This window comes from Nomascus leucogenys, chromosome 21 (genome assembly GCF_006542625.1).
Source record: "Nomascus leucogenys isolate Asia chromosome 21, Asia_NLE_v1, whole genome shotgun sequence".
NCBI lineage: Eukaryota > Metazoa > Chordata > Mammalia > Primates > Hylobatidae > Nomascus > Nomascus leucogenys.
The window spans coordinates 19,987,421-20,002,144 of NC_044401.1; the positions used below are offsets into that span (position 1 = coordinate 19,987,421).

The 14,724-nt window shown below is 40.6% G+C and overlaps 1 protein-coding gene across 1 annotated transcript in view; it reads left to right on the forward strand.

Moving 5' to 3' along the window:
* IMPG2 (interphotoreceptor matrix proteoglycan 2) overlaps nucleotides 1-14,724 on the forward strand; it is a 104,058-nt gene that overhangs the window by 79,393 nt on the left and 9,941 nt on the right. The window contains exon 15 of the mRNA XM_030801988.1: nucleotides 9,303-9,513. Coding sequence (XP_030657848.1) covers nucleotides 9,303-9,513 — 211 coding nt within the window. The remainder of the gene's footprint in view (nucleotides 1-9,302; nucleotides 9,514-14,724) is intronic.

Here is a 14,724-nt window from a genome sequence, read left to right on the forward strand (position 1 = left end):
CCAAACATCTCTCATACCCTCCAGAATCAATATCTATCTACTTACTTGATAGTCTCCACTTGGATGTATTCTGTGTATGTCAAATTTAAGATAGCTATGAGTGAGCTCTTCTTTTCCATATTTCACCACTCTCCAGCTAAATCTACTCTTTCTCTCAGCTTCTCTATCTCTCACCATAAATGTAAGCTTTATCTACTCAGCTACTTAAGCTGGAAACCTGAGAATTTTTTTTTTTTTGAGATGGTGTTTCGCTCTTGTTGCCCAGGCTGGAGTGCAATGGTGTGACCTCAGCTCACTACAGCCTCTGCCTCCTGTGCTCAAGCAATTCTCCTGCCTCAGCCTCCCGAGTAGCTTGGATTACAGGCATCTGCGACCACGCCTGGCTAATTTTTTGTGTTTTTAGTAGAGACGGAGTTTTTCCATGTTGGCTAGGCTGGTCTTGAACTCCTGACCTCAGGTGATCCACCCACCTCGGCCTCCCAAAGTGCTGGGATTATAGGTGTGAGCCACTGCACCTGGCCAGAGAAGTTATCCTTGATACCTCAATTCCTAACACCTGGAGCTTTTAGTCACTCACCAAACTTACATTGATTCTGAATTCTAAGTATATCTCAAATCCACGCTCTTTTCTCTATCTCCATTGCTACGACTCCATCCAAATCACCATGATCTCTCCTTTGGACCAGTTTCCCCACATCCTCTCATGCTCCTCCTCCTATCCATCCTCCATATAGCAGCCATGGTACTCTTGAATGGCTTTCTGGTTCAGTAGCCACAAGGCCTGGTCCCCATCTTCTTCCCCGATATCCAACGTAACTAACCTATGCTCAACATGTTCTAGTCAAACCAGCTTGTTTTTTGTAACTCAGATACAAAACCTTCTTCTTGCCTTAAAGCCTTTGCACACACTGTCCACTTTTGCCTTCTTACTGACTCCTGCTCACCCATGTGCCTCAGTTCAAATGTCACTTCCTCAGGACTTTTCATTGACTCACCTGTAGTCTAGACTGAGTCTTTCCTGTCAGTTTTTATATTAATAGTACAATGTTCTTTTCCCCTAGAGAGTTATCATCATTGTAATAATGTTAATTTATGTGCATAGTTGCTTAATGGCTATTTTTTTCCAGATGAGCTTTTTACAAGGACTGAGAATGTGTTTGTTTTATTAACTACTTTTTAGTCAGAACTTAGCATAGTGTCTTGAATACAGAAGGTACTCAAAAGTACTGTGAGTGAATGAAATGAATCATTGCTTTTATTTGGAAGCCTTGGATGCAGAGAACACTGTTGAAGTGTGAAATTTTGTTCTTCCTTCCCTTCTACATACCAGAGGACAGAGGTTTTGAGGAGTGAGAAGGAATGCCTGGCTTTGTATTTCTCCAGTGCCTTTTAATCTCAAACTGGTTTGAAAGTCAGCCCTATTCTTTAGGGAAAAAGTGAACTTTCTTTTGAAATCTTTAAGAATCATTACTCATTGAAAGTGAAGAAAATGGTTTCCCTAATTCTTCATATCCAAATCTCTTGCCACTTGAGTTCTCTAAGGCCATCTGCACATTCTTTGTCATGTGGTATAGTGGAAGAGACAATTAATTATAATTTGTAAGGAATGATTTCTTGCTTCTGTTTTACCATTTAATATTTGTGTGACCCTAGATGGGCTATTTTATCCCTGACCCTTAGTTCCTCGTATATTAAATGGGGGTAATATTGCCTGGCCTCTGTATTTTATGAGACTATTCTAAGCATTAAACAAGTAGTATATATAAAACATTTGACTAACTATACAAATGTAAACAGTTATGATTTATAAAACTTTTGCAAAAGTCAATCTGCTTATTTTTAAACAGATTTACAGGCCTAGTGCCATGGCTTACACTCGTAATTCCAATACTTTAGGAGGCTGAGGCAGAAGGATTGCTTGAGACCATGAGTTTGAGACCAGCCTAAGCAACATACTGAGTCTCCATCTCTACAAAAAAACTTAAAAATCAGCTGGGCACTGTGGCATGTGCCTGTAGTTCCAGCTACTTAGGAGGCTGAGGTGGGAAGATTGCTGGAGTCTAGGAGGTTGAGATTACAATGAGCTATGATCACACAACTACACTCTAGCCTGGGCAACATAGTGAGAACCTGTCTCTAAAAAAAATAAAAAATAAAAATAAAGAGAATTACAATAAATACATTTACTTCAGTTTTTTTTTTACTATTATACTTTAAGTTCTGGGGTACATGTGTAGAACGTGCAGATCTGTTACATAGGTATACAATACATGTGCCATGGTGGTTTGCTGCACCCATCAACCTGTCATCTACGTTAGGTATATCTCCTGAAGCTATCCCTCCCCTAACACCCCACCCCTGACAGGCCCCCATGTGTGATGTTCCCCTCCCTGTGTCCATATGTTCTCATTGTTCAACTCCCACTTATGAGTGAGAACATGCGATGTTTGGTTTTCTATTCCTGTGTTAGTTTACTGAGAATGATGGTTTCCAGTTTCATCCATGTCCCTGCAAAGGACATGAACTCATCCTTTTTTTGTGGCTGCATAGTATTCCATGGTGTATATGTGCCACATTTTCTTTATCCAGTCTAACATTGATGGGCATTTGGATTTATTCCAAGTCTTTGCTATTGTGTATAGTGCCGCAATAAACATACATGTGCATATGTCTTTATAATAGAATGATTTATAATTCTTTGGGTATATATCTGGCAATGGGAGGTACTTCTAGTTCTAGATCCTTGAGGAATTCCCACACTGTCTTCCACAATGGTTGAACTAATTTACACTCCCACCAACAGTGTAAAAGTGTTCCTATTTCTCCACATCCTCTCCAGCATCTGTTGTTTCCTGACTTTTTAATGATCACCATTCTAACTGGCTTGAGATGGTATCTTATTGTGGTTTTGATTTGCATTTCTCTAATGACCATTGATGATGAGATTTTTTCATGTTTGTTGGCTGCATAAATGTTTTCTTTTGAGAAGTGTCTGTTCATATCCTTTGCCCCACTTTTTGATGGGGTTATTTGTGTTTTTCTTGTAAATTTGTTTAAGTTCCTTGTAGATTCTGGATATTAGCCCTTTGTCAGATGGATAGATTGCAAAAATGTTTTCCCATTCTGTAGGTTGGCTGTTCACTCTGATAGTTTCTTTTGCTGTGCAGAAGCTCTTTAGTTTCATTTTATATCCCATTTGTCAATTTTGGCTTTTGTTGCCATTGCTTTTGGTGTTTGGTGTTTGCTTGGTAAATATTCCTCCATCCCTTTATTTTGAGCCTATGTGTATCTTTGCACATGAGGTGGGTCTCCTGAATACAGCACACTGATGGGTCTTGTCTCTTTATCCATTTTGCCAGTCTGTGTCTTTTAATTGGGGCATTTAGCCTGTTTACATTTAAGGTGAATATTGTTATGTATGAATTTGATCCTGTCAGTATGATGCTAGCTGGTTATTTTGCCCATTAGTAGATGCAGTTTCTTCAGAGTGTTGATGTTCTTTATAATTTGGTATTTTTTTGCCATGGCTGGTACTTGTTTTTCCTTTCCATATTTAGTGCTTCCTTCAGGACCTCTTGTAAGGCAGGCCTAATGATGATAAAATCTCTCAGCATTTGCTTGTCTGTAAACGATTTCATTTCTCCTTCACTTATGAAGCTTAGTTTGGCTGGATATGAAATTCTGGGTTGAAAATTCTTTTCTTTAACAATGTTGAATATTGGCCCCTGCTCTCTTCTGGCTTGTAGGATTTCTGCAGAGAGATCCGCTGGTAGTCTGATGGGTTTCCCTTTGTGGGTAACCCAACCTTTCTCTCTGGCTGCCCTTAACGTTTTTTCTTTCGTTTCAACCTTGGTGAATCTGACAGTTATGTGTCTTGGGATTACTCTTCTCGGGGAGTATCTTTGTGGTATTCTCTGTATTTCCTGATTTAATGTTGGCCTGTCTTGCTAGGTTGGGGAAGTTCTCCTGGATAATATCCTGAAGAGTGTTTTCCAACTTGGTTCCATTCTCCCCGTTACTTTCAGGTACACCAGTCAAATGTAGGTTTGGTCTTTTCACATAGTCCCATATTGCTTGGAAGCTTTGTTTGTTCCTTTTCATTGCTTTTTCTCTAACCTTGTCTTCATGCTTTATTTCATTAAGTTGATCTGCAATCTCATATCCTTTCTTCTGCTTGATTGATTCTGCTATTGATACTTGTATATGCTTCACAATGTTCTCGTGCTGTGTTTTTCAGCTCCATCAGGTCATTTATGTTCTTCTCTACACTGGTTATTCTAGTTAGCAATTCGTCTAACCTTTTTTCAAGGTTCTTAGCTTCCTTGCATTGGGTTAGAACATGCTCCTTTAGCTCGCAGGAGTTTATTATTACCCACTTTCTGAAGCCTACTTCTGCCACTTCATCAAACTCATTCTCCATCCAGTTTTATTCCCTTGCTGGCAAAGAGTTGTGATCCTTTGTGGGAGAAGAGGCATTCTGGTTTTTGGAATTTTAAGCCTTTTCATGCTGGTTTTTCCTCATCTTCATGGATTTATTTACCTTTGGTCTTTGATGTTGGTGACCTTTGCATGGAGTTTCTGTGTCTGGACATCCTTTTTGTTGATGTTGATGCTATTCCTTTCTGTTTGTTAGTTTTCCTTCTAACAGTCAGGCTCCTCTGCTGCAGGTCTGCTGGAGCTTGCTAGAGGTCCACTCCAGACTCTGTTTGCCTGGGTATCACCAACGGAGGCTGCAGAACAGCAAAGATTGCTGCGTGTTCCTTCCTCTGGAAGCTTTGTCCCAGAGGGGCACCCACCAGATGCCAGCCAGAGCTCTCCTGTGAGAGGTGTCTGTCAATTCCTGCTGGGAGGTGTCTCCCAGTCAGGAGACACAGGGGTCAGGGACCCACTTGAGGAGGCAATCGTCCCTTAGCAGAGCTCGAGTGCTGTGCTGGGAGGTCAGCTGCTCTCTTCAGAGCCAGCAGGCAGGAACGTTTAGGTCTGCTGAAACTGCACCTACAGCTGCCCCTTCCCCCAGGTGCTCTGTTCCAGGGAGAGGGGAGTTTTATCTCTAAGCCCCTGACTGGGGCTGCTGCCATTCTTTCACAGATGCCCTGCCCATAAAGGAGGAATCTATAGAGGCAATCTGGCTACAGAGGCTTTGCTGAGCTGTGGTGGGCTCTGCCCAGTTTGAACTTCTGGGTGGCTTTATTTACACTGTGAGGGGAAAACCACCTACTCAAGCCTCAGTAATTGTGGATGCCCCTCTCTGCACCAAGCTCGAGTGCCCCAGGTTGACTTCAGGCTGCTGTGCTGGCAGCAAGAATTTCAAACCAGTGGGTCTTAGCTTGCTGGACTGCGTGGGAGTGGGATTCGCTGAGCTAGACCACTTGGCTCCCTGGCTTCAGCCTCCTTTCCAGGGAAGTAAACGGTTCTGTCTTGCTGGCATTCCAGGTGCCAATGGGGTATGAAAACAAACAAACAAAAAAAAAACAAAAAACAAACAAAAAAACAACACCAGCTAGCTTGGTGTCTGTGCAAATGGCTGCCCAGTTTTGTGCTTGAAACCCAGGGCCCTGGTGGTATAGGCACCCAAGGGAATTTCCTGGTCTATGAGTTGTGAAGACAGTAGGAAAAGCATGGTATCTGGGCTGAATGCACTGTTCCTCATGGCACAGTCCTTCATGGCTTCCCTTGGCTAGGGGAGGGAGTTCCCCAACCCCTTGCACTTCCCGTTGAGGTGACACACCACCCTGCTTTGGCTCACCCTCTGTGGGCTGCACCCACTGTCTAACCAGTCCCAGTGAGATGAGCCAGGTACCTCAGTTGGAAATGCAGAAATCACCCACCTTCTGCATTGATCTCACTGGGAGCTGCAAACTGGAGCTGTTCCTATTTGGCCATCTTGGCAGCCACCATCAGTTTTGTACGTAACTCACATGTCAGCTGCATGCAATGTCATCAAGGTTTATAAGCTCACCTTTACTTTTAATATTTAAATTAGCTGTCATTAGCCCCACCCCTGTGCAGTATAAAATTTGCATCTATGTTCCCCCAACTCCTCAGTATTTCTGGGCATTCTTAGGCAACTTAAATATCTCTTAATCCTCCTGAGTTCTGAGTTTTCTCTGCTGAATTTTCAATCTCACATGAGTCTTGATTCTTGTGGTGTTAACCTAATGCAAATCACAGTCCTGTTTTTGGTCTGCTCAAAGCACCTCTAACATACGGCAGTTGATTCTATCAGGCATTTGCTGATGGTATGAAGGTAATGGAGAAGGCTCTATCTCAGCACGGCAGATGGCTTAAAAATATTAGTTAGGCATAACCATCCTAAAATTCCTCTGCCACCCTCTCAAGGGCATCTCTTACTGGCCAACTTTTTTCCCAGGACCCAGCCAGCTATGATGTTGCTCAGGCCATAAAGCTGTCTTTCCAGACCATCTTCACATCTTTCCTCTACTCTCATTTTTCTGGACCCATCTATCCTTCTTTTAAGCTGCTCCTAGAAAACCAGATTGTAATTAATTCCACAATTTAGATCCCTGTCTCCCATCCTAAATTTACCTCCAACTCTACGTTTGTTTCCCCAATAGAATCACTAAGGCACTTTTCCAAACATACAGTCAGCTACCTGGGCACCCTTTCTTAACCAGCACAAAGGAGTGGAAAGAGACTTTGAAACTACAGTCTTTTATTTACATGATTAAAATATTAGGCTTTGTCTTTCTCCTTGGCCTGGAAGCAGAAAGGCTATATTTTATCTTTTTCCTATGGCTATATATTTTTCCTAATGTATAGAAAATATAGACTCAATTTTTCTCACCTCAGGCACATATACCTGCAGAATGGTTACAAAGTTTCAAAAATTTTAAATAGAATCATTTTACTACATGTATAGTGGTTAAGCATTCCTAATATGAAGATCTGAAATCTGAAATGCTCCAGTCTGAAACTTTTTGAGCATTGACATGATGCTACAAGGGTAAATTTCTTCACTTGGCCTCATGTGATGGGTTGCAGTCAAAACGCAGATGCACAACAGTTTATTCAGAGGGCCCAGAGGAAAAAAGACTCTCACGCTTCCCTTCAGAGTGATACAGTTTTTCCATGCACAGCATGATGATGATGCCGAACAACCACTGATTGTCCACATGAGTGGCTGAAATAGTGACCTCTTTGCTTTCTGGTGGTTCAATATATACAAACTTTGTCTTACGCACAAAATTATTTAAAATGCTGTATAAAATTACCTTCAGTCTATGTGTATAAGGTGTATATGAAACATAAATGAGTTTTTTGTGTAGACGTGTGTTCCGTCCCCAAGATATCTCATTATGTAAGGCAAATATTCCAAAATCTGAAAAATTTGAAATCCAAACTACTTCTCCTCCCAAGAATTTTAGATAAGGGATATTCAATCTTATATTTTTAGTTAAAGGCCTTCAGATCAAAGTACTTTATTTCAAGATTGGCTAGAGACAAGATTGACTTGACTCTTGCCCAACTTACTTTCACATGCAGTGTCTCAGAAGCTCTTGAACTTCCATTAACAAAGGAGAGCTATGCAGTAGCATCTTCCTCACCCCTATAGACACTCCTATCCCTCACCACTGGGTAAGGATCAGATTATTTTCTGATTACAAAGTCACAAAACGAATACCAGGATAAAGATGTGAAGACTTAGGAAATATACAGTGAAATCTGGCCGTGCAGTTCCCTTGTAGAAATTTCCCACCTGTCAACACATTTGTATGTTTTTCCTGTTATGTGAGCATTTTGGCAGTGGTCCCCTGTATTAGTTTCCTAGGGCTGCTGTAACAAAGTACCACAAACTAGGTGCCTTGAAATAACAGGAATTTATTCTCCCACAGTGCTTGAGGCTAGAAGTCCAAAATCAAAATGTTGGCCAGGCCCTGTTCCCTCTGAAAGATCTAGGAAAGACTCTTTCCTTACCTTTTCCAGGTTTCTGATGTTTACCAGCAATCCTTGGCATCCCTTAGCTTATAGGTGTATCACTCTAATCTCTGCCTTTGTCTACAGATAGCTTGTTTCCTGTGTGTTTCTGTCTGTGTCCAAATTTCCCTCTTCTTATAAGAACACTGATCATTGCATTAGGGCTCATTCTAATCTAGTATGGCCTCTTCTTAACTTGATTACATCTACAAATACTGTATTTCCAAATAAGATCATATTCTGAGGTTCTGGTTGGACATGAACTTCTGGGGACACAATTCAACTCAGTACATTCCCCCTGTTACCACATGCGGCCAGAGGAGATCAACTTCAGTGGTCCTCCAAACTCTAAGGGCAGACTTGTGCAAAATTGTGTTCAATTTCCAGAGCAGCAAGGAAATCATTGCTTTTCAAAACATTGTGTATGTAGATCCTTCCTTTTTTTTTTGGAAACCGAGAGAGACTATGCTATTTCTTTTTATTCCCTATAGCCTTCTAGCTAAACTTTATACTTTTTAATACAGATGAGCCTATGGATCATTTCCACCTATTTCCTCTGTTTTCAATGTCTGTGTCACCATTTGCCCACTTACCATTCACAGATTACCATTGACCAGTGAAGAACATGTGGGAACTGTGGCAGGATAGAAGGCCCATTCATGGTCAATGTCTTATATCTTTTTTGACTGATTACTATCCTAATTAGTTTTTAAAAATAGTCATTTTCCCTCACCATATCAATGAAAAATTAAGTTATGAAAGCAAAAGTATTTTGTTGGAAATGGCCTCAGGAGGTGCAGGGCTGACTTATTTTCCTAACATTGATTTTCACAAATCTTGACTGTTCCTAGGCTGCTCTTACTGGGCTATACCCATCCCTGAGGCTTCTACCAGTTCTCTTCTGAGCTCTCTCTCCCCATTCATGTTCTCAGTGTTGTGCAAGGCATGTAGCAGTGTATGTAGAGTGGAGGTCAACTGCAGCAGGTTGGGGTTGGTGGAAATAAATGGTCCATGAAAACTGGGTTTAATTTAGATCTACAGTTACTATTGTGTTTAACTTAGATCTACAATTACATGACATGGATTTATAAAGCTTCTACATGCTCCCTAGATAAAACATGTTAAGGCTTAGATAGGTCATAGGGTTTTATGATTTGGCTCTGGGTTGCACAAAAATTTGACAAAAGCTTATCAATCTAGGATGAGTGAGAATTTTTATGTGTGGTATTGGTGGCGATGGTGTACTTTAATGGTTCTGGAAGGGGGTTATCCCATATACTTTGGGGGAGAACTTTAATGAGGAGCTTTGTATACCCCAATTTCTGTGTTTTGCCTTTTCTTGCATTATTCTTTGTTTAATGTTTTAGGTGATGAAGCCAACCCTTGCAAGTTTCAGGCCTGTAATGAATTTTCGGAGTGTCTGGTCAACCCCTGGAGTGGAGAAGCAAAGTGCAGATGCTTCCCTGGATACCTGAGTGTGGAAGAACGGCCCTGTCAGAGTCTCTGTGACCTACAGCCTGACTTCTGCTTGAATGATGGAAAGTGTGACATTATGCCTGGGCACGGGGCTATTTGTAGGTATGTTGTAGTTACAGATTTTGGCTTCAGAGGCTATAAATATTTCCTCTAAAGAAAAGGGGCCTGCATCTATAATTTTAGGATACTTACTATAGTATGCATTATAGAAGTTATATCTAGGCAATAGATGGGAGCCATCTAACTGTCATGTGAGGATGAGTCGTTTAACAGGCCTGAATTTCAATTCAGTAATTTATGCTGTTAGGGAGCTGTAAAAAAAACTATCTAAATATGTCCTACTGGCTGGGTGTGGTGGCTCATGCCTGTAATCCCAGCACTTTGGGAGGCCGAGGTGGTTGGATCACCTGAGGTCAGGAGATCGAGACCATCCTGGCCAACATGGTGAAACCCCATCTCTACTAAAAATACAAAAATTAGCTGGATGTGGTGGCAGGTACCTGTAATCCCAGCTACTTGGGAGGCTGAGGCAGGAGAATTGCTTGAACCCGGGACGCAGAGGTTGCAGTGAGCTGAGATCGTGCCACTGCACTCCAGCCTGGGCAACAAGATTGAAACTCCATCTCAAAAAAGAAAAAAAAAAGTCCTACTGAGCAGATGGAGATCTTTGTATTATGGTTTTTAATGGTGATGATAAGGAAACTGGCGTTCAAATGAGGTTTAGGCATAAGATCACGCTCCTCTATATCTGAAAGTGAAAATGAGTTTTATTGTTATACCTGAATTATATTTTTAAAGGTTTTGGGCCCCTCTTATTCCTACTTAGTATTCATTCAAAGATAAAGAAAAAAAAGTATTTAAAGTTTTCAAAGTGGTGACAAAAATATTTTTCTTTAAGTACATCTGAGATCCATTTTCTAAAGGTAGAACCAATGAGAAGATGAGCAGATTCAGTTAGCCCAACTGTCATCTGCCCACTCCCCCTAAACAAAGTCAAACAAATCAACTTTCCAACCACACACAACCAAAGCTGCGTGATTGAAGAGGAGAGGATGCTGAGAATAAGGAGGAGAAACACAAAGTAGAGGACAGTTTGCAAGGTCAAAATGGGCAAATGTTGGCATAGATGCCAGAAACAGGAAATAAGTAGAAATAATCCAGACTCTTCTATATGAAGAAGCATGAAGTTTATAAGGAGAAAAACAGTCTCTTCATGTCCAGAGAAATTAATATTACGTAGAAAAGCAATGATTTCCTCCTGTAGCTCGGAGGAAATTCAAACCAATGGCAAAGAAGTTAAAAACTTTGAAAAATATTAGACGAATGTATAACTAAAATGACCAATGCAGGAAAGTGCTTAAAGGAGCTGATGGAGCTGAAAGCCAAGTTTCGAGAACTACGTGAAGAATACAGGAGCCTCAGTAGCCGATGCGATCAACTGGAAGAAAGGGTATCAGTGATGGAAGATGAAATGAATGAAATGAAGCGAGAAGGGAAGTTTAGAGAAAAAAGAATAAAAAGAAATGAACAAAGCCTCCAAGAAATATGGGACTATGTGAGAAGACCAAACCTATGTCTGATTGGTGTACCTGAAAGTGACGGGGAGAATGGAACCAAGTTGGAAAACACTCTGCAAGATATTATCCAGGAGAACTTCCCCAATCTAGCAAGGCAGGCCAACATTCAGATTCAGGAAATACAGAGAACGCCACAAAGATACTCCTCGAGAAGAGCAACCCCAAGACATATAATTGTCGGATTCAACAAAGTTGAAATGAAGGAAAAAATGTTAAGGGCAGCCAGAGAGAAAGGTTGGGTTACCCACAAAGGGAAGCCCATCAGACTAACAGCTGATCTTTCAGCAGAAACTCTACAAGCCAGAAGAGAGTGGGGGCCGAGATTCAACATTCTTAAAGAAAAGAATTTTCAACCCAGAATTTCATATCCAGCCAAACTAAGCTTCATAAGTGAAAGAGAAATAAAATCCTTTACAGACAAGCAAATGCTGAGAGATTTTGTCACCACCAGGCCTGCCCTAAAAGAGCTCCTGAAGGAAGCTCTAAACATGGAAGGGAACAACCGGTACCAGCCACTGCAAAAACAAGCCAAATTGTAAAGACCATTGAGGCTAGGAAGAAACTGCATCAACTAATGGACAAAATAACCAGCTAACATCATAATGACAGGATCAGATTCACACATAACAATATTAAGTTTAAATGTAAATGGGCTAAATGCTGCAAATAAAAGACACAGACTGGCAAATTGGATAAGGAGTCAAGACCCATCAGTGTGCTGTATTCAGGAAACCCATCTCAAGTGCAGAGACACGCATAGACTCAAAATAAAGGGATGGAGGAAGATCTACCAAGCAAATGGAAAACAAAAAAAGGCAGGGGTTGCAATCCTAGTCTCTCATAAAATAGACTTTAAACCAACAAAGATCAAAAGAGACAAAGAAGGCCATTACATAACGGTAAAGGGATCAATTCAACAAGAAGAGCTAACTATCCTAAATATATATGCACCCAATACAGGAGCACCCAGATTCATAAAGCAAGTCCTGAGTGACCTACAAAGAGACTTAGACTACCACACAATAATAATGGGAGATTTTAGCACCCCACTGTCAACATTAGACAGATCAACAAGACAGAAAGTTAACAAGGATACCCAGGAATTGAACTCAGTTCTGCAACAAGCAGACCTAATAGACATCTACAGAACTCTCCACCCCAAATCAACAGAATATACATTCTTTTCAGCACCACACCACAGCGATTCCAAAATTGACCACATAGTTGGAAGTAAAGCTCTCCTCAGCAAATGTAAAAGAACAGAAATTATAACAAACTGTCTCTCAGACCACAGTGCAATCAAACTAGAACTCAGGATTAAGAAACTTACTCAAAACCGCTCAACTACATGAAAACTGAACAACCTGCTCCTGAATGACTACTGGGTACATAACGAAGTGAAGGCAGAAATAAAGATGTTCTTTGAAACCAACGAGAACAAAGACACAACATACCAGAATCTCTGGGACACACTCAAAGCAGTGTGTGGAGAGAAATTTATAGCACTAAATGCCCACAAGAGAAAGCAGGAAAGATCCACAATTGACACCCTAACATCACAATTAAAAGAACTAGAAAAGCAAGAGCAAACACATTCAAAAGCTAGCAGAAGGCAAGAAATAACTAAAATCAGAGCAGAACTGAAGGAAATAGAGACACAAAAAACCCTTCAAAAAATTAATGAATCCAGGAGCTGGTTTTTTTAAAAGATCAACAAAATTGATAGACCGCCAGCAAGACTAATAAAGAAGAAAAGAGAGAAGAATCAAATAGACGCAATAAAAAATGATAAAGAGGATATTACCACCGATCCCACAGAAATACAATCTACCATCAGAGAATACTACAAACACCTCTACGCAAATAAACTAGAAAATCTAGAAGAAATGGATAAATTTCTCGACAAATACACCCTCCCAAGACTAAACCAGGAAGAAGTTGAATCTCTGAATAGACCAATAACAGGCTCTGAAATTGTGGCAATAATCAATAGCTTACCAACCAAAAAGAGTCCAGGACCTTATGGATTCACAGCCGAATTCTACCAGAGGTACAAGGAGGAACTGGTACCATTCCTTCTGAAACTATTCCAATCAATAGAAAAAGAGGGAATCCTCCCTAACACATTTTATGAGGCCAGCATCATCCTGATACCAAAGCCGGGCAGAGACACAACCAAAAAAGAGAATCTCAGACCAATATCCTTGATGAACATTGTTGCAAAAATCCTCAATAAAATACTGGCAAACCAAATCCAGCAGCACATCAAAAAGCTTATCCACCATGATCAAGTGGGTTTCATCCATGGGATGCAAGGCTGGTTCAACATATGCAAATCAATAAATGTAATCCAGCATGTAAACAGAACCAAAGACAAAAACCACGTGATTATCTCAATAGATGCAGAAAAGGCCTTTGACAAAATTCAACAACCCTTCATGCTAAAAACTCTCAATAAATTAGATATTGATGGGACGTATCTCAAAATAATAAGAGCTATCTATGACAAACCCACAGCAATATCATACTGAATGGGCAAAAACTGGAAGCATTCCCTTTGAAAACTGGCACAAGACAGGGATGCCCTCTCTCACCACTCCTATTCAACATAGTGTTGGAAGTTCTGGCCAAGGCAATCAGGCAGGAGAAGGAAATAAAGGGTATTCAATTAGGAAAAGAGGAAGTCAAATTGTCCCTGTTTGCAGATAACATGATTGTATATCTAGAAAACCCCATTGTCTCAGCCCAAAATCTCCTTAACCTGATAAGCAACTTCAGCAAAGTCTCAGGATACAAAATCAATGTACAAAAATCACAAGCATTCTTGTACACCAATAACAGATAAACAGAGAGCCAAATCATGAGTGAACTCCCATTCACAATTGCTTCAAAGAGAATAAAATACCTAGGAATCCAACTTACAAGGGATGTGAAGGACCTCTTCAAGGAGAACTACAAACCACTGCTCAATGAAATAAAAGAGGATACAAACAAATGGAAGAACATTCCATGCTCATGGGTTGGAAGAATCAATATTGTGAAAATGGCCATACTACCCAAGGTAATTTATAGATTCAATGCCATCCCCATCAAGCTACCAATGACTTTCTTCACAGAATTGGAAAAAACTACTTTAAAGTTCATATGGAACCAAAAAAGAGCCTGCATTGCCAAGTCAATCCCAAGCCAAAAGAACAAAGCTGGAAGCATCATGCTACCTGACTTCAAACTCTACTACAAGGCTACAGTAACCAAAACAGCATGGTACTGGTACCACAACAGAGACATAGATCAATGGAACAGAACAGAGCCCTCAGAAATCATGCCACATATCTACAACTATCTGATCTTTGACAAACCTGACAAAAACAAGCAATGAGATAAGGATTCCCTATTTAATAAATGGTGCTGGGAAAACTGGCTAGCCATATGTAGAAAGCTGAAACTAGATCCCTTCCTTACACCTTATACAAAAATTAATTCAAGATGGATTAAAGACTTACAGGTTGGACCTAAAACCATAAAAACCCTAGAAGAAAACCTAGGCAATACCATTCAGGACACAGGCACGGGCAAGGACTTCATGTCTAAAACACCAAAAGCAATGGCAACAAAAGCCAAAATTGACAAATGGGATCTAATTAAACTAAAGAGCTTCTGCACAGTGAAAGAAACTACCATCAGAGTGAACGGGCAACCTACAGAATGGGAGAAAATTTTCGCAACCTACTCATCT